The sequence below is a fragment of the Ostrea edulis genome, chromosome 6 (genome assembly GCF_947568905.1).
Source record: "Ostrea edulis chromosome 6, xbOstEdul1.1, whole genome shotgun sequence".
Classification (NCBI taxonomy): Eukaryota; Metazoa; Mollusca; class Bivalvia; order Ostreida; family Ostreidae; genus Ostrea; species Ostrea edulis.
Genome location: NC_079169.1, coordinates 467,590 through 488,161, shown reverse-complemented (window position 1 = coordinate 488,161; position 20,572 = coordinate 467,590). Strand labels below are relative to the sequence as shown.

General features: G+C 37.6%; 1 protein-coding gene across 2 annotated transcripts; it reads left to right on the top strand.

Annotated features, from left to right (window-relative positions):
* Positions 1-1,540: 1,540 nt before the first annotated feature.
* On the top strand, positions 1,541-18,787 carry LOC125648377 (uncharacterized). 2 transcript variants are annotated; one of them, XM_048875404.2, is made up of 5 exons: positions 1,541-1,708; positions 3,471-3,612; positions 6,407-6,658; positions 9,415-9,588; positions 18,527-18,787. In XM_048875404.2, exons 2-5 carry the CDS (start codon positions 3,564-3,566, stop codon positions 18,736-18,738), a joined length of 687 nt encoding a protein of 228 aa, XP_048731361.1. In that variant the 5' UTR covers positions 1,541-1,708; positions 3,471-3,563; the 3' UTR covers positions 18,739-18,787. The 2 variants fall into 2 exon arrangements, with proteins under 2 accessions (XP_048731361.1, XP_048731362.1); XM_048875405.2 differs by having other exon boundaries at positions 1,541-1,723.
* Positions 18,788-20,572: the final 1,785 nt, after the last annotated feature.

Below are 20,572 nucleotides of genomic sequence, written 5' to 3'. Positions count from 1 at the left end.
CACCGTACTAGACAGTTACAGTGACCTGTACAGTGTATATATACAAACTTGTGGTTATTTTTGTTGTTCATTAACTATTTAATTGTTGTTTTCTATTTTGGACACTGCCATTCCTTTATATGCATGAGCATAGATTCCTCATTAGTAAATGTCCATTCGGATTTTAATGAGTAAACACATTGAACTTGAGAGCTCCGCTCTCACGGCCCTTCGGGCCGTGAGAGGGCTTAGCCCTCTATTAATCTTTGCTGATGAAAATGATCACTACTTAACTCAGCCACGTACAAAACACACTTTTCAAACATTTCTTTTTACTCATTTCCTACGAGAGCATGTTAAGTTATGCATTGTCAGTCCGATTACCTATCTATCACTATTCTTGTTGGTGACTAATATTTCGAATAATTTTCATGATCGGTACTTTCCATTTACCTTTTCTCTTTAATATTCCAAGAAATATCAAAGAATTTGGCGATAGGAAATGTTCAAATCATGATAGTTTCACTGAGTTTCTGCTACAGATCCTATCTTCTAACACACGTGGATCAATGAGCTATTTGCATATTATTTTGGGATTCCCTAATCAAACACTTCAAATAACACTTTCTCCTGAATAAGAAATTCGTTAATAAAAACAAAATTCTTTGGTCACGTCCAATATATTTTTTTCCACTTCATTTTCTCGGTAAAGCAATTCTAATACTAATACAATAATGATTCTTTTTGGTGCCTTAATTTCAAACCTGATTGAATTTTAATGCAAACTATATACATGTACATAATACCTTTAATCAAACTTCGTTAGTATGCATTAAAACGGAAGAAACAACATTTCTTTTTTATGGAAGGTTCACCAAATCCTTTGGTTTTATAAGGTTTGTGAAATAATGAGAAATTACTTGACAGACATTCACTTGGGAAGCAATGGTTATCTTCTAGCATCCGAGTAATATTCACATTATCAAATAGATGGGCGCCCATCGATGTCTGGGCCGTTGAAACAGACGAGAAGTGTTATGTAACAAATATACACATACCTGTGACCGTTTTATCAATCAGTAATGTTAAATAGTTCTCTCTCTCTCTCTCTCTCTCTCTCTCTCTCTCTCTCTCTCTCTCTCTCTCTCTCTCTCTCTCATTTTATAAAGAGTTTGCTAATGCAAGTCTTTAATCCTTTTCCTTCTTTAATATTTGTGTTATACATGTTTTCTTAAAACATTTGTACAAATACATGTATAGAATTGAATTCCTGAAAAATTATTTATGACGCCACCAATATGTGATTGATACTGACAAGGATAATCAATTTTCTGTTTTACGGGTAAAGCTTATTAAATTTCATATACACATGCATCGTCCGACGATGGTATATGGCAATCTACCATTGTATTGAATGAATGGTTCAATAAATGTAAAATGAGAAGCTTTTGAAATATGTGACAAGTCGGTCATCTTCTAGCATCCTCGTAAAATTCACACTCGTGACAGAAGGACCGCCCATCTATTAGATAATGTGAATATTACTCGGATGCTAGAAGATAACCATTACATATCTTCCGCTGAGCTGTGTCAGTTTGTCAAATACACACTGTATAGACCCTGAAGCCTGCTACAACACAACTTACACGGAACGGTACGAAACGATTCTTGCATGGAGCCGTGCTCGGTTTGTATGGAACTTCGTTTTATGAACAGTCCGCACGAGACGGTAAGCATACACTCTGTACGTGCACGCTTTTTTCCGGCTTATTTTTTAAATGGTTTTTGTTTTGTTTTGTTCGTATTAAAGCTAGTTAAACACGAAATGACTTCAATACGTGGTAAATTGTAAATTTTAATCATCAATGTACAGAAACAAAATTAATCATTATTTCCACTAATTATTTCAATGACAGGTAGCAAATCACATCTTAATAAACAAATTGTATTGCGTACAATTTTAACTCCCGAAATAAAAGGAACAAATGCAAAAATCATATTATCATGGAATGATAAGTATTTGACTTGCTGAATTATTGATTGATTGATTACGGTTTTACGCCGTTTCGACAATATTTCAGCCATTTTACTGCGGGCAGAATAATTGATTATATGTAAATACTCAACTGAAAATCAACTGTCTGTTTTGTTACATTTGCACACTCTATCTGGTTGTCAATGTAAATTCTAAGACGTATTAAAATTATAATTAACCATTAACCCCCCTCCCAAATTAGCCAATTCTCAAAGACAGAGATGAAATAAAGTTGTACATTACAGATGAAGTTTAAAAAAGCTCCTCAAACAGGACTGAAACGTCAATTTTTATTTCGGGGGGGGGGGGGTGTTTACACATCGTACTAGCCAGTCGACAAGAATCTTTTAATTTAGTTCAGAAGCAACCATAGTCCAAAAATAAATCAAATAGTTAATTGAATTAATAGATAGATCAATCACAATGACTAACACATAAAAGCTCACTACCTGCTGGGGTGGAACTCTGATGTAATAATTACAGTCGCGTGGAGTACGATTACCCCTCCGCGCAATTTTTGTATTCTCTGATTATGATGAATACTCGAACTGATTCTGAAAATTTCGATCCGAGATTTCATTAACAATTAAAACTGCACTCTGTTAGTAGATATACAAAATTGATAGAATTAAAATCATAATTCTATTTCTTGGAGCAATTTTCAGTCGGATTAATTTCTTTAGAACATATTTCTAGCAAGTTTGCAATTGGATATGCTTTTTAGCATTGTTGTAATTGTCTCAATAACTTTGAGAAAATCATATGCATATTACGCATGTATTTGTTAGGGGGTAAATGTAGCCACCTTAATGTGCACGGCGGTAAACTCGAGTATTCCGGCATGCATGTAATCAATAAGGTGCAAGTTAAAAGTTCCTCAGAATATAATGATTGTTCGAATGAATAAAGGTGACATTATGTGATATCCGTTTAATGTTTATTAACTACAACGTGTTTGCTCTGACCCTAACAATATCACAAACAACATTACATGTGTGAATTGTCATTTATTGTGATGACAATGTGAAAGGGGAGATCCCCCAAAATGACATACATTGATACTAATCAAAATTGCGTAGGGATATCGATCTCCCCTGATATAAAACAAATTAATCATAATGTAAAAGTAAAAATGACATTGTAAAAAGGGTAGATCACCCGGAAATATATCATACATTGCTACTAATTAAAGTTGCCTAATGATCTCCCCTGATATAAAACGAAAAACATATATACAGTACAACCCAAAATAGCTATGTTTCTGACATGCGCTCTTATGAGGGGAGAAAATAAATTAGGATGACACTATCAAAATCTGAAGAATGAAGATTCACGTCATGGTTGCTTTGTCATTCATTGATGCAGATTAATCATGAATACAGCAAATTTATATATTTCAACATAAGGGGAATTTAGGCCTTCAAATTCCACTATGTTCCTGTGTTGCATTTTTTAGAGTCCTTGATAAGAATTCCACAACACGGAGGTTGGATCAGTGAGAGTCATCCTCATAGATTATTCTGCTTCTCCCAGACTGAACATACCCGCAATGACGCAGAGGAGGTTTCTCTTTTGTAAATGGATTCTATTAATTGAAGGTGAGTAGTCAGATCGTTTTATACCTCGTCCTCAGTATTATTTACTATTGTAAGAAGTTTGGTGTAGCAGATTAACAAGTGAGTGCCGCGTCTTATAGTAATGACAATATAAAACTGGATTTTATAACTCTAATTGAAACGCGAACCTTGTTTCTCGAGGAGTACTTTATCAAACTATCTGCAAGAAGTATAAGATTGATTGATTAATTGTATATTGTTTCACTCATATGGAGACGTCACCATTGCCGGTGAAGGGCTACAGAATTTAGGTTATGCTCGGCGCTTACGGCCTATGAGCAGGGAAAGATCTTTATCGTACCACATCCGCTGTAACACGGGACCTTGGTTTTTACATTCTCATCCGAAGCCGCTTACTACAAGAAAGGGGTACTGAGGACTTATTCTAATCCGAATCCCAACGTGCCTGAAATATAAGATGATTGGGACTCGAACCCATGATCTATCGTGAAAGGTGAACGAACAGTGATCAATCTCAAAACTCCTATAAGCAATACAAAATAGATATTTGGGCAAACACGGTCCCCTGGACACACCAGAGGTGGTGCCTAGGAGGAGTGAGCATCCCCTGTCGACCGGTCACACCCGCCGTGAGCCCTATATCCTGATCAGGTAAACGGAGTTATCCGTAGTCAAAATCAGTGTGCCAAGAACGGCCTAACAATCGATATTAAACACGTCAGACAGCATATGACCCAATGATAGGTTGTATTGACGAACTAGATCGTTATAACGATCATAGAATTTGCGAAATGCTGACTTCAATCGAGACTGTTGATACCCCTGCACCATCAACTTGTTTGTCAACAGCTTGTCTAGATTTAAAAACTGACCACACGCTATCAACAAGCTCTTGCGTATCGAATCAGTTGAGAGATTAATTGATTAAATATTGTTTAACGTCCCTCTCGAAAATATTTCACTCATATGGTGTCGTCACCACTGCCGGTGAAGGGCTATAAAATTTAGGCCTGTGCTCACAGCGCCTGTGACACGGGACCTCGGTTTTTGCGGTCTCATCCGAAGGACTGCCTCATTTAGTCGCCTCTTACGACAAGCAAGGGTTACTGAGGACCTATTCTAACCCGGGTCCCCACGGGATCAGTTGAGATACATAAACACCATATGCAGGTGATAATGGAATATTGTTACATAAATATGGGAAGTTGACGATGGAGAAACTGAAATCGGGATGATTTCATACAGTTGAGTTGTCAGTTTGCCGTTAATGTCTACTTTCAATATAATATGTAAGTATGAAGCAGAAGTGGACGACTTTGTGGTGTCCTTTATTTCGAGCTCATAGGGATATATCGAATCGACATGTGAATGTAAAACTTATATGGTACCAATTTTGATGCACCAGATGCGCATTTCGACAAATAATGTCTCTTCAGTGATGCTCAACCGAAATGTTTGAAATCCGAAATAACAATGACGTTTTAGAGCTATTATAGGGAAAAACAGCGTGCCAAAAAAGTGGAGTCAAAATCGTCTAAGGATGAGAGCTATGCATGGGGGAGATAATCCTTAATTTGGAAATGAATTTCTAAATTTTATAACAGCAATTAAATATACATCCGTATTTTCAAGCTAGTAACGAAGTACTTAGCTACTGGGCTGTAGAGACCCTGAATGAAAGTTATTATTGTTAATAGACAAAACGCAAGAGATTTTTTCTTCTCGCGTAGAAGTTTTTGAATAACTTCTGCTTCATATGAATATAGAAACAAGTCAGCTAACAAAGGAGCACAATTCGTGCCCATGGGAATTCCAACAGACTGTTGGAAGACCTGATCACCAAAGACCACGACGATATTATCAATGAGGAACTCGAGCATATTTTTTATTTCAACTTCAGAGTGCTTGTGCGTGGAATCAGAGTGGCGTTTAAAGTAATTTTTTGGGATGACTGATCACTAGTCTATATGAATATTTCTGTTTTCCATTTTTGTTGAAGAAGCAACTGCCTATGATGTAAAAAAGTCTAGTCTTTAATTTATCGTGAGGAATGGTCGTGTAAAGTGTTGATGTAAACTGTTGATGTTATTGATTTGGGAAAAGTTTTGTGATTTCAAGTAAACTAAAAGTTCTTTAGAATTTTTTAGAATCCACATTTGATTAACACCACTTGTGGCATATGTAGTCGCACAGTACGTTTGAAGTTTCTCCTTCACAGCTGTTAATATTTTAGTGAGGAGCAAGGATGAGGGTTTGGTAGAGCACTTACTGGATCCAGCAATGTATCTTTGTTTGTAAGGGTTTTTATCTAGGTTAGGAATCCAGTATAGGTTCGGTAACTCATATTCGTTCGACCCATTGACTGGGATATTAAATTTGTCTAAAACTTAAACATGGTTTTGAAGAATTTTATCTTTAGAAAGGGCAGTTGAAGTATAAGTACGATTACCAAAAGTGGAATTAATGCCAAGTTCGTTTAAATACAGTTGTAATAATAAGTCTTACCAACAAAGACAACATTGTTACAAGCTTTGTGAATCAATTTCCTCATAATCATTTATTACATGTTTTAAAGGTATATCGGAGAAAAATGGCCGCAGTGTTCCTTTGATCTTTGCAATAACCGTGGAATTATTCATAAACCGCATCTTTGTCCTACAGTGATTGAAGTGTATTACTGTTATTCTGCGACATTCATTAACACGTGACCCCGTTAAAGTGTCTTCTACAGGGTTTACCGACATGTCTTGAAACAGTGATGTTGATTTAGCGCAAATCTACTGTCGTTATTTTCTGACAATTATGTTTTTTCTAGAATGTTTCGGGTTGTACATGTGGAGAATCATACCACGCATGACTGATTTTGGTGTTATTGAGGTACCTGTGCAAACGGATGTGAACCATACAACTTCGTCATGTGCACTCGAATGTGAGATCCGAGCGACGTGTAAACTGTTCCGAATTAATAAATGGACATCCGAATGTGATTTATATGATGGGGGAGGCTATAAAACAGCGACAACAGTAATGGGGAACCAGTTCTACCAGAAAGTACCGGGCAGTGCAAGTAAGATAACAGTACGGAACAATGGTCCTTTGGTTTCTCTAAACCAGACAGGATAATCATCAATACTTTTTTAGACGGGACGTACATGTATTATGGTACAGCGATGTCTTTCGGTCGGTCCGTCCGTCCGTCTGTCTGTTGAGGGTTTTCTGTTTCTAATTTCATTTCCCTGTCACACATCAAGTTGACACTTGCTATGTAGCTTCTTTGTGGATTATTTCAGATCATTTTGCAATTTTAACATCTCTTGCAGTAGTTGTGCCCCTTTATTTGAAAATTATTGTTAATATGGAGGGTACATAATTTGTCCGGCGAACTCCTCCCCCAGTTTTTAAGTGAGGACCATCTTGTCTTACACAGTGTTTGCATGAATATTGAAGATGTGCATGTGACAAGAATTTTTATTTTGTTCATTTTTGTTTTAAAGAAAAGTACAGGTTGTTAAACTTAGTCTGTTTTGAGGAATTATTACATAGAGAGTATGTGATTTGTTCGGTGAACTCCTCCCAGAGTTTTCAAGTGAGGGTCTTCTTATTTACAGAGTTTTTATATACATGTAGGTATTATTGAAGGTGTGCATGTGGCAAGGATTTTGATTTCCTTTAAGTTTTGAGAAAAGTACAGGTTATTGAACGCCAGTTTTTAGGAATTATTGCATAGAGAGTACATGATTTGTCTGTTTTTCCTTCCACAGTTTTGAAGTGAGAACCTTCTTATTTTACAGAGTAATTGTATGGGTATTGAAGATGTGCATGTGGCAAGGATTTTGATTTTCGTACATTTTAAAGAAAAATTATCGGTTGTTGAACTTGGTCCATTTTGAGGAAATATATTAAATAAAGGACATGGTTTGTCCTTATAATTCCTCTCACAATTTAGAAACTATGATATTTGTAGATAACTGAAGATGTGCATAGTGCAAGGAATTTGATTCTTAACATTTTTTTTATTTTCTTTGACGTTTTGAATATTGAGAGGTTGTTGAACTTGGTCAAATTTGGGGAATTATTTTACACACAGAACTCTTGGTTTGTCTATCTACCTCCTGTCACAACTTTAAGCTAACACCCTTTATTCATATATCAGATTCAAGTTTGTTCAAATCATGGCCCCCAGGGGTACACAATAGGGGATCAAAATTTTACATACTAATATACAAAGAAAATCTTTAGATATGGGCCAAGGTTACTTAGGTGATCGATGTGGCCCATGGGCCTCTTGTTTTTAATTAATGGCGAAAATACTGAATTTTTATACAAAATTTCGAGTAAATTGATTTAAACCTTTATAAGAATCGGTGTTCTGTTTGGAAAAATATATCACCCAATTAATAAATTACAACATTTGAAGTAGTTCCATGTCTTAACTACTTGTGTCATAAATTATAAAACTGAAATACACGTATAGGTATGGTGTCCAGATAGGGACATTTGCAAAAGCGTGACTGTGCGTTAGTCACAACACGCCGTCACGCCAACAAGCAACGCGCCTTCGCGCAGACAAGCAACGCGCCTTCGCGCAGACAAGCAACGTGCCTTCGCGCCATCACGCCAACAAGCTTCGCGCAGACAAGCAACGTGCCTTCGCGCCATCACGCCAACAAGCTTCGCGCAGACAAGCAACGTGCCTTCGCGCCATCACGCCAACAAGCAACGCGCCTTCGCGTTCTCACACCAACAAGCAACGCGCCTTCTCACCGTCACGCCAACAAGCAACACACCTTCGCGCCGTGTTGCTTGTTGGCGCGTTGCTTGTTGTCGTGAGAGCGCGAAGGCGCGTTGCTTGTTGGCGTGACGACGTGTTGTGACTAACGCGCAGTCACGCTTTTGCAAATGGTCCTATCCGGACACCACAAATAGGAGTATAAAAATAGAAGATTTATTGGATGAAACTGAAACTGTAATATCACGCAGATTTAGAACTTTTTGATTAATCAACCCTTCCGCCACAAATATAGTCCTGCCAAACCCTTTAAAATTGAATTGACACAATTTTTTTTCAACTGAATAGGGTTCAGTAATAGATGTGTAATTGTTTGCAGCAATGGGATCAGTATTGAACCAGTAAATAATTAGTTTTAGCATCCTGCGCAGTTGTGCTAAAAAAAACTCAGAAGCTTACTTCGTATTATTTGAGCGCGATTCGAAACTTTAGGCACTTTCTTTAAAACTGTGGTTCCTAATATCGCTATTCGTTTTGCGGGAGCGTTCACGGGCGCTTTAATTGCATTACAGGCAACATTTTAGAAACTAATATTACAAAATAGCTACTTTTCTTAATTACAAGCAAGTCGTTTGATCAGGTAAATAAACAAATTGTCGTTAAACTTGACACTGAGCATCAAATAACAGCATGGAACAACTATGGGACCTGTCAGCCGTGTAGATCAGTGGTTGATTATTTCCTTTTATTGTCCCTATTAATTTAGTTGTTGCTGTAATCTAACTCTTCTAGCTAATATACTTTTCTGATTGCATGTTATTACACTACTGTGTCAGGTTTCCCTATATAATCTAAAGCATCCCCGAGTACCTCGTGTTTTACAATCGAATATGACTGTAGTATTCGATCCCAACATTAAATGATGTGTGTACATTTATCTTTAAGCAATAAACGTACATAGCAACCATTCTCAATTAATGTCCTTTATAAATGCTATGCAATTTTGAATGTAAAAAATGTCAACTTGTCTGTTTTGTAATAATTCATATTTCTCTTACCCGTGATTCTAGATTTTGCTCACTTATTGCTTACAGACTGTATCACCGGAAGAGATGAATGGTTTCCAGAGTACCAAAAATGTGTCTGGATCCACACGGGTGTTCTAAACAACCACGAGGCAAAAGCTCGATGTGAATCAGATGGCAAAATCATGATGGGAGCGAAAAATAAAACTCAAATTCAAAGTTTAATGAATCTTCTTAATTTCGGTAAGTCAAATTCAGCTACACTGACATTCTTTTCTGTAAAAAAATATTTTCAAAGATATTTTCAAGCAATCATACTTACAAAATGCAAATTGAACCATGCGTTTCAGGATCTTAGAACTTGGTACATTTGATCACTATGGTGAGAGGAAGATGCGTAGTTTTTCAAGGTCAAGATCGAAGTATCATAATCAGTTTTGAAATAGGAAAATCTTATAGATTGATTGACTGATTGTTTATCTAACGTCCCACTCGAGAATATTTCAATGATATGGAGACGTCATTATTGCGAATGAATGGTTTTATAATTTGGGCATATGCTCGGCGCTTAAGGCCTTTGAGCAAGGAGGGATCTTTATCGAGGCACGCCTGCTGTGACACAGCACCTCGGTTTTTGCGGTCTCATCCGAAAGAACTCCCCATTTAGTCGCCTCTTACGACAAGCATGGGGTACTGAGGACCTATTCTAACCCGGATCCTCACGGGAGGAAACCTTTTAGACATACATGTACACGGATCGAACTATTGGAGTTAGGACCGTCAAACATAGTACATATACTCCTCATGCCAAGTAGATGACGCCTGTTCTCGAATGGATAGAACGAAATCCTTCTGGCTTTCTAAAACACTTTTATTGCTGAAGTATCACACACCGTGACCATGTGCATAAACGAATAAACAACGTTATTATTATTATTTTTTTAAAAACCCCAAACCCGATCAAAACCAAACCCGACTAGATTAATCTCCCGAACATTCTCCTCTCCTTGATGCAACATCAACAAATTATCTGATATTGTTAAACACAAAACAATCATTTCAATATTAAAGTTCAAGTAAACAGTCCTTTTACAAATACATATTACAAAAGTTCCAATGACAGTCCATTTTCACAAAAGGTCCATCTAGTCACTGAATTCTAACGGACACAGTTTAGTAATAGGGCGGGCTAACGAATTCTGTCCGACTTTAACCCTCGCAACTCCCACATGCCCATCTTTCCCTGAATGAATTTCCAACACACGTCCGAGTTGCCAATGTCCCCTAGGCAGATTCGGGTCCACAACAAGTACAACCTCACTCTGATGAATGTCCTTGTGACCACGTCTCCATGTTTTACGCGCATTAAGTCCTGGCAACCATTCCCGCAGCCATCGGTGCCAAAAGTGACGAACAACTTCCTGAATTCTTCTCCAACGCTTCCTTGGGTTGAATTCGGTAGTGTCAACGGTTTCCGGTGCGAACTGGCCTCCAACTTGTCCATGTAGGAAATGATTCGGTGTCAATGGAACGTCATCATTAGGATTCGCGGATTGGTAAGTCAAGGGTCTGGAGTTGATCAAAGCTTCAGCTCCTGCAAACGCTGTCATGAGCTCTTCATCTGTAACATCTGCTGATCCAATTACTGCATATATAGCTCTCTTTGCTGCTTTGATCATGATTTCATGTACACCTCCAAAGTGTGGTGCAAGTGGTGGATTAAAGTGCCACTTGACCCTTTGGTTTGCTGTAGACTGTTGAATTTTTTCATGGTCCAGTGCTGCTATGAGTTCCTTAAGTTCATTGTTTCCACCCACAAAATTCGTACCATTGTCTGAAATAACCTCTTTAGGTAGACCCCTCCTGCTAACCATCCTGTAAAATGCGTTGAGAAACGAATCTGTGTCTAGTCCAAAGGCTACCTCTAAGTGAATAGCTCTCGACATTACACAAGTGAATAAACACAAATACCACGTCCTTGCACAGTAATGAAAGGTCCACCATAGTCCATTGCTGTTGGAGAAAGTGCATGTAATGGCTGTTTTTGTGCGAATAGATGGTAGAGGACCCATCAGTTGTTCTGCAGGTCTAGCTTTGCGACGACAACATTCATTACACTGTCGCTCCCATTTCCGAATTTCTTCTCTTGCAGATATGATCCAAAAACGTGACGAAATCATAGATAGGGTATGATTGGTCCCAGTAATGTGTTTCCCTTTATCATGATAATGCTTCACAATAAGCATTGTTACACGATTGTTTCGACGGAGGATGACTGGGTATCTCACATCGTACGGTAAGAATTCTGCATATTTCAATCGACCGTCACATCGCAGGATTCAAACTCAACAATTTGTTCCTTTGTTGAAAGGGTTTGTTTTGTTTCAGTAATTTGTACTCTAGGTAGAATGAGTTTCTCTGGGCAGTCCTGATGATTTGAGTTTCTATCTCTTCTATTTCTTCTGCTTTTAGTTCTCCAATAAGTCTATCTTTGAATTTCAATCTGCAGTTTTGGATAAAACGATTTACCCATGCTTGAACTCTAACAAGTCTTGTCCAACTTGAATAATTCTCAGGTTTCACATAACTCTCAATGTCTCTGCTATCAAAAGTTTTAGCCAAGAATGAATGAGAACTATCGACAACTTCTTTGCATGATTTCTTCTTTTCTTCGTTAGTGTTTTGTCTGTCTACCTGCTGTTTTGGCCACTGTGTCTCATCCAATGTAAGAAAGAGTGGTCCACTCCACCAAACACTGTCATTCTGTAACTGTGATACAGATACTCCTTTAGAGATTAGATCAGCAGGGTTCGATTCAGTAGGAACATAATACCACTGCTTTGGATTTGATGCAGACTGTATTTCACCAACACGGTTGGCTACAAATGATTTGAAACTTCTGCTCCAACACTGCACCTATCAATTCCAGTCTGGGAATACTAACTGCTGTAAGTGGCGATACTCTAGATTTCGCTGTGACAAATTTCACGGACACATTTCCATAGCTGTAGATGCATCTTTGGTAAACGACTGCTCCATAAGCTTATTGGGATGCATCGACAAAAGTGTGAAGGTTAATTGACTCTACGTCTCCTTGGCACAAGCGAAGACATCTCGGTACCTTAATGAGAGATAAATCCGTCAATTCTTTAAACCACTTATCCGCCTTTGCTACAAGCTCGTCAGTCAAACGGTCATCCCAGTCAAGACCTGCAGTCCACATTTCTTGAAGTAGCACTTTAGCCCGTATTGTATATGGTCCAAGAAATCCCAAAGGATCGAACAACATTGCAATTTTCCTTAGAAAGTTCCGCTTTGTATAGTCAAATTCCTCATTTGGTGGGCTTGCTTTGAAAGTGAAAATGTCTTCTTTGGCTTTCCATAACACACCAAGAGTTTTCACAGAAGGTAAGTTGTTGTCATGCAGATCCACTTCAGGGACGACGTCTTCTGGTGAAATATGCTGGAGTACAATGACAGAATTTGACAGCCACTTTCGGGCATGCATGCCTGCCTGTCCCCACATTGCTGATAGTTCTTTGTAAAGGATCAATCCGTCTTCATCGCTAGATACAGAATCTATGCTATCATCCATGTATGTTGATTTCAAAACCGTTTCTGCTGCCAACGGGTAAATGTCTCTGTTTTTCTCTGCATGAGTCTGTGCAACAAACTGCTAAATTCATACACATCTGGTTTTATTTCTGATTTCATATCACGCCAGAGAAATCTCTGATAAATTCTGTTTTCTGGTGAAACTTTAATTCGTAGGTACATTTCTGCAATGTCACACACTAACGCTACAGAATTTCTCCTAAATCGCAGTAATACTGTACATCAAAGAGTTCATTTTGGAGTTTCGGTCCACAATGAATCACGTCATTCAATGAAACACCTTGATGTTTCGCTGATGCATCAAAGACTATCCGTGTTTTTGTTGTTGTCTTATCTGGTCTGATGACAGGAAAGTTTGGAAGGTACCATTTTCCAGATATGTCATCCTTACCATCGATCTTGCGTACATATCCTTTCTCCTTGTATTGTTCAATAGTCTTTGTGTAAGAGTCTCTCACTTCTTGATTCCTTGCTAATCGTTTTTCTGTTTTCTCCAACCGTTGGAGTGCCATGTCGTAATTACATGGTAGATTCGGCTTTTCCTCCTTCCAAGGAATTGCGACTTCATAATGATTGTCAACGAATTTCAGTGACTCTTTCACTTTCTCATGAGCGATTTTCTCTTCTGGACTAAACAGTTTGTTCTCCTTCGACATAACACTCCACTTCCCAGAATTTACGTAATATTTTGTCCGTTTCTGTTTCTCTTTTCTGATTGTGGATGAAGTATGTTCTGTTATAATGTGTGTAATTAAGGATCTCATGACTGTCACGAATTCTTACAACACAAGTCCATCCTAAGGGGGTAAGTCTGGCTATTGGATCACCAGATTGATCTCTAATCTCTTCGTAAACACAGTGCATGTCACTATTGTCCATTCCAATTAGAATGTCAACTATGGGCCTTTTGCCGAGTTTAGGAAATCGAATTTCTTAAAGATGATACCACTTGTTATGATGTTTTTGCCAGTCGAACACACACATGTCACAAGTAACTTTGTCTGCTGTAAAGGCCTCAACTTCAGTAGTAGTCCTTCCATCAACACTTTGTAATTGAAATTCCACTGGCATTGTTTCAAATGTCTCTGTTTTGTCATTTAAAACTCCTACAGTCACTTTCTGTAATTTTCCCTGTAATCCTAACTCTGCAGCTACATCCATGTTAATGTATGTTCTCGTGCTGGCGTCATCCAGCAGTGCATTCACTTTCAATTTCTTCTTTCCGTTTTTAACGATCACTGGAATGGTTCGTAACGCAATAAATTGCGGTTCCCCTCCATGACATGTCAAAGTTCTGTCTGGCAGAACAGCATTGTTTTGTATAGGTTTAGCTCCTAAACACTGTCTGGTATTCTGACAATGTACGGAATTCTGGAGCACCCTGGTTTAACACTGATGAAGACGATTGATTTCTATCTTTGCTTTGACTTGCATTACGATTTTCAATGTGTAAAAGTCTGTGATGAGTTTCTGCACAACTGTCAATGTTACAAGGTCGACTTCTTTTACATGAGCGTCCATAATGACCTGATCCCAAACAACGATAGCACAACTTGGTCTGACGTACGAAACTCCACTTCTGAGCTAAATCAAGTCGCTTAAATTGTTCACATGACCAAATTCCGTGTGGCCCGTTACACATTTTGCATTTAACTGGATTCTTTGTATCTCCAAAGAATGCTCTTTGCTGAGTTTTCTGGTTTTTCCTACCATCAACGTTGTTTTTAGGATCTACATGGAGACCATACACTGTCTCGTTTGCTACAGTCCTGAATTCAGACTCTTGTATGACCCACTCTCGCAATGTTTCTACCGATTCAGTTCTCTATTTTTCATACACCCATCTGTGATATGTAGACAACATTGTTTCAGGAATTTTCTTTTGTAGCTTGACATACAAGGAGCCATTTCCAAGTTCATCTGTTCTTTCTGCATCTTTCAAATTGACAACTGCAATGTCTAGCATGTCTGCGAATTTCTCCAAGTCCTTTGCATTTCCATTACGAATAGGTCTGAATGAATCCAATTCTTCCAGATGACGCATGACTTGACGTCGTTGACTTCCTCTCAAGTCGATCCTTTGCTGCTGTGTAAGCAGAAGCTGAATGTCCGAGATTTTCCACAGTTTTGAGAGCTTCACCAGATAAGTACTGTCTTAACTGTAATAGTTTATATTCTGGAGTCGCTGGCGCATTATCTATACATGCTAAGAATGCTGCTTTCCATCCCTCGTAAGTTCGTTTGTCACCTGAAAACACAGGAATTGACACTCTCTTTAACTGTTTCCACAAATCATTTCCAATCGAAGGTGTAGATTTGTAATTTATCACATCAGTCTGTCCGGGTCGCTTTGGAGTTGAATAGGAAATTTGATTATATGGTTCTGGATTACTGACATTCCCTTCACTCACAACACTGGCTGAATCTTGAATGTCATCTTCAAATTTCACATTCACTTCTTCATTAATTCTCTGGACTTCATTCTCAGCTTGTTCAAGTTCCTTATATCCTTCCCTGATAGTCACATTCAACTATTCTTGTTTCGCTTGAAATTCGTCTTCCATCATTCGCTTCACTTCTTCTGTTTTCTGTACTTCCTCACGAATGATTTCAGCTCTAGCTCGAATTGCCTCTGCTTGTCCAATTCGTGAACTGTGTATTGACCCCACACTTGACGGTTCACTTCTGCGTGCGTCTAAATACTCTTGCACTCTTTCCTGACAGTCTTCAAAAGACTCCTCGACTATGTCTATTTCTTGGTTTGTTTTAGATAGATTTTTAATGTCATTCACTTTCTTGTACTCGGCTGACAACAATAGGTTCATCAACGGTTCTTGTAAGTCAATTAACTTTTGTCTAACATCACACAACTCTCTACGACTTGGTAAGTCCTGCTCTAACAAATTCATTAAATAATGTTTGGTTCGTGTAAATTGTGACTTAGCCTTTGTTTTCTGACGTTTCGCCTCCTCAATATCTGTAACATGTCCGACGTCTGCACTTTTGCTTTTCTCCGATTGTAGATTTACTTCCGATTCTTCACTTACTCCAGCGGTGTTTTCTCCATTTCCAGCCATCTCCGAAACCACGCTCTGCTACTACTTGTTGTCGAATGGATAGAACGAAATCCTTCTGGCTTTCTAAAACACTTTTATTGCTGAAGTATCACACACCGTGACCATGTGCATAAACGAATAAACAACGCTATTATTATTTTTTTAAAACCCCGAACCCGATCAAAACCAAACCCGACTAGATTAATCTCCCGAACAACGCCTTTTGTTCTTCAAGGTCAAAGTAGTAGTACGGCTAGTTGTATTCGGCGCGTCCGCGTGTCAATCGTGGTCAATGTTTTCCAGTGAAATTCGATGTGGTAATAAACACTCAAATGAGCTTGATTTTGGTTACTTTATAGCTTTATCGCTTGATTTTATGGAAATAGCTTACGCGAATTAATATCGAGTCCAATCAAAAGTTCAAGGAATGTTACAAGCACTAAGCTTTTTCAAAGTCAAACAATTATTTTTGCCTTAAAATGTTTATATTTATATAAGAAATCACAATTTTAGGTGCGAGGATACATCGCACAATTATAGCCGAGTTATGTTCCGATCGGTTCTGGTGAAAACATACCCTTGTGCATGCGCAAGCTGACTTTTCTGTATAATGTCTACATGGGCCTCGGGGTCCATGCAATGAAGTTTCACAAACGTAAACATATACTTTTCAACTAAATATATATATTCAAACCAAAACTGTTTATGTACATTATATTGTGATGCAGTGGTTACTGTCCGCCATAGATTTTTGTAAATTTACCTGTACGTATCTACTGTACTACTGCATCTAGCGAGCGTGCTTAGAGCGCCGCGCAAATGCAGGGTTACCTATTTATATGTGTTAATCACGTGACCAATACAAAAGCCCATTCGAACCCGACAACCAAAGTACTCACATTTAATCATAAATCTTTATTGTCTAAATGAAATTACGGCGATTCTGATTGGCTGAAACATTATAGAAAACCTTATTTTAACTTCATGTTGAGTATTGATAAGTCGTATGAATTTGAAAACACGTTTTATTATTTAGACCCAATGTTTTAAGATATCTAAATGATAAGAAATGAATCTTATGATTCTTTTCTTGATGGCGGTACATGTATCATAAGGAAAATTGGACGGAAACTTTTCATCAATGCACGCATTGATGAAGTTTTAGTTCTATATTCCCTATGATACCGCCATCAAGAAAAGAATTATAAGATTCACTTCTTAAATCAATATCATACTCCTGTAATAAACTTCATCTTGTGAGTCATTCATTCCTGTTTAACATTTTATGCTAAAAAATTAGGGGGTTGTGATCCGTATAAAAACAAGAATTGGATGCAGTTATTCAAATAAACGTTAAAAGGGCACTAGCTGTGAAAGTGATGGCAAACATTTTTTTCCCAAAACCTGTCAATGACATACGAATATGTATTAATTAATGAACATTTATTTTGTACAATAACAAGAGAAACCTAATAAAACTATGTTAGATAACTGCGTTTAGTGTTAATAAATATATAAGGAAAAATTATTGTCTTGCAAGACAATTATTTAATCACCAAAATTTCAATTCATGTGCCTACTTCGATGTTAAGGAGATTGCCACGCATAGCCATGTCCCTCACCGCCGCAAAAAGAGTTGAAGTACAAAAGTCCCATAACTCTTATATGGTGGCGCAATATGAGCAACTACATATGGTGATTAACAATCCTACAAAATTTTAATAAAAACCGTTGAGCAGTTTCGGAGGAGTTGCGTCCACAAAGTGTTTGTATAGTGTAGCATGTACAAAGATAAAGTCCCATAACTTTTGTAAAATTTGTCGAATTAGAATGCCGGTGCACCGGCGCAATGTGATCACCTACATATAGTCACTAACAATCCTATTAAAATTTGAACAAAATCCGTTGAGCGGTTTCGGAGGAGGTGGTCCACAAAGTCAAGTGGGACGGACGCACGAACATCGGTATTTCTACATGTATATGTATATCCCACAGGCAATTGCATCGCTTGGGGTCGAATTTACTATATTTTTATATAGTACATTCGACCCGCAAGCGATAGAATTACCTGTGGTATATCCCTTTCGCGTTAAAACGTTGCGGTGGGGACAAAAAGTGTTTGAAATAATTAAATACTGGTGCTATTTATGGAATATATAATGTAGAGCAATTTTCACTAAATTCGATTTTTTGTGACAAAATCACAGCTAATACCCATTTATACTAAAATAACGTTTCCAGAGTCTTCGTTTCTAGAACATAAAGTGTTATGACAAAACAACTTTAACAAGTATTACGCCACCTTTATATGGAACTGACAAACATCGTTCTAAAATTAGAACATCTAGAACCTTGTCTAGGTCACAGATGTTAATCAAGTATAAATGTGTTACACAGCAATATGAATATTGTGTTTAGTTGCAAACGAAAAACCACAATATCTATATGTACCTACATAGAGTTCGTGTTTGATAATGTCGTAGATGATAAAACTGATGATTCCGTTACAGAATGGATCCATGTGTACTCCCGATGGGTAGGACCTAAATCCTATGAGTGGTTCGACGGTTCATCCATCCCGTCCTCGGGGTGGTGGTGTAACAATCAGCCATACGAAGACACTGGATGTCTGGGTGTCGATCTCAGCATGGCCTCTTGGTGTCCGAGCGGGGGCATAGACGACATCATTTGTACAAACGAAAGGCCGTTCTTCTGTGTCTAAAATGAAACGTATTCTGTTTATATTCTATTAAATTTAAGGATTGAGATAATAACTGGTTTTTTCATTATTATTTTTTTCAATTAACAGAAGCATATATTATTATTATATTTTTTTTTGGGGGGGGGGGGGTTGGTGGTGGAAAATTTATATACACGAAAGCATGGGTAATCTTTCTTTGAAGTTTGAAGAATAAAAACACGAAAACAGGATTTCATTTAAAGCCAAAATGTTATGAATTCAGATTACAACGTGCAAAAATACAGATTGAGTGACCTACGGGCAGGTAGCATAGTTTGTCGGAGTAGGGGGCAGCTGGAAGAGAAGTTGGTAGTTGACTGACAAGACAAGCAAAGCAATAAGTTTTTGCTCTACAGGGTTTTCACACAATCTGAGCAAACTGGTATATATAGTATATAGTGTGAAGGGAGCTAACAAAGCAGCCATAAAATCTCGGTTGCTGCTTCAAACTCTCAAAACTTCGGTATCAATCGTGATAATGCTTAGAAAGTTTTCCCATTTGAAAGCCAGAATATTTTTCTGTTTTGAAATACTTAAATCGTTTAACTGACGTCACTGAAACTTAAAAATAATAAGTCTAACTTCCGAGAATTGAGTCGCCGTCGTTAACCCTACACCATTTTCTCCATGCAATTTTCCTTCATTACGTTAGATTTTATGCATCCGTCATCCGTTTCAGTCCAACTTAGAATTACCGTTTAAAATATAGCTACTTGTGGTCACCCTCACAATATTTGAATGAATGTTGATCGTCCGTTTCAGAAGATCAGATTAATATAGCTACTTGTGGTCACCCTCACAATATTAGAATGAATGTTGATCGTCCGTTTCAGTAGATCAGATTAGTTTTCACCAGCTATTAGCCTCCGAGTTCAAACAAGTCAACCAATTGAAACCTTAAATTAACGAGTCAACCAATCGAAACCTTAAATTTCCGGTGAAGAAGTAGTAATATTGTCCAATGATTTTGCACCTTTTGAACTTGAGTCATTCAGTGCTGAGCAATCATATTATGGATTCATTCAAATATTGTGAGGGTGACCACAAGTAGCAATATTTAGGGCCCCGCATGACACGTCTTTGTGACACGATAACTCAAACAGTTTTCAAATTTTGTACAGAAATAATTTACAATACGAGAAAGAGACCTATAGATTTTGGGGTCATGTGACTTTGTCTGTCTGTCTGTATGTAATAATCTATCTTATCATGTATTTACCACTGTCTAAGGAAGATAATTCAATTTGAAATAAGATAAATTGTATTGTTAAAGAAAATTTACAAAAATATAACTCTACAACATTGTATAAGTGTTTTAATGTGATATTAAAAAATGCTTGATGTTACATGTGTATATTGAATTAAATGTACGTCATTCCCAGTCAACACCTCGATCGGAATCGGAAATCAAATTTCTGATATTCGGTTGCAAAGTGGAACTGCTTCATGCTTCATTGAATTATGTACTAAATTCACGTTACACCTTAGAGAACTGTTCCTTTTAATAAAGGAAGTAACAAAATAGACACAAAATGAGTGTACATTATTCATTACTGTTACCGAACTTTGTCGGTGAAAATCTCGAAATGGCGTGTTTCACTGGTTGTTGCCAGTAAGGTCCATATTTTCTATGCAAGTATTTTGATATTTGCTTATGAATTTTTTTTAGCGCATACATGGTATGTCTCTGCTTGGAATAAGGGAAACTGCCTCACCTATGTATATAAAGACATATTCTATAGATTTCAATTTTTTAAAAAGTAGAACATTTCTATCAAATGTTTTTGAAAACGCTTAGACCCCGATGTCAGAATTG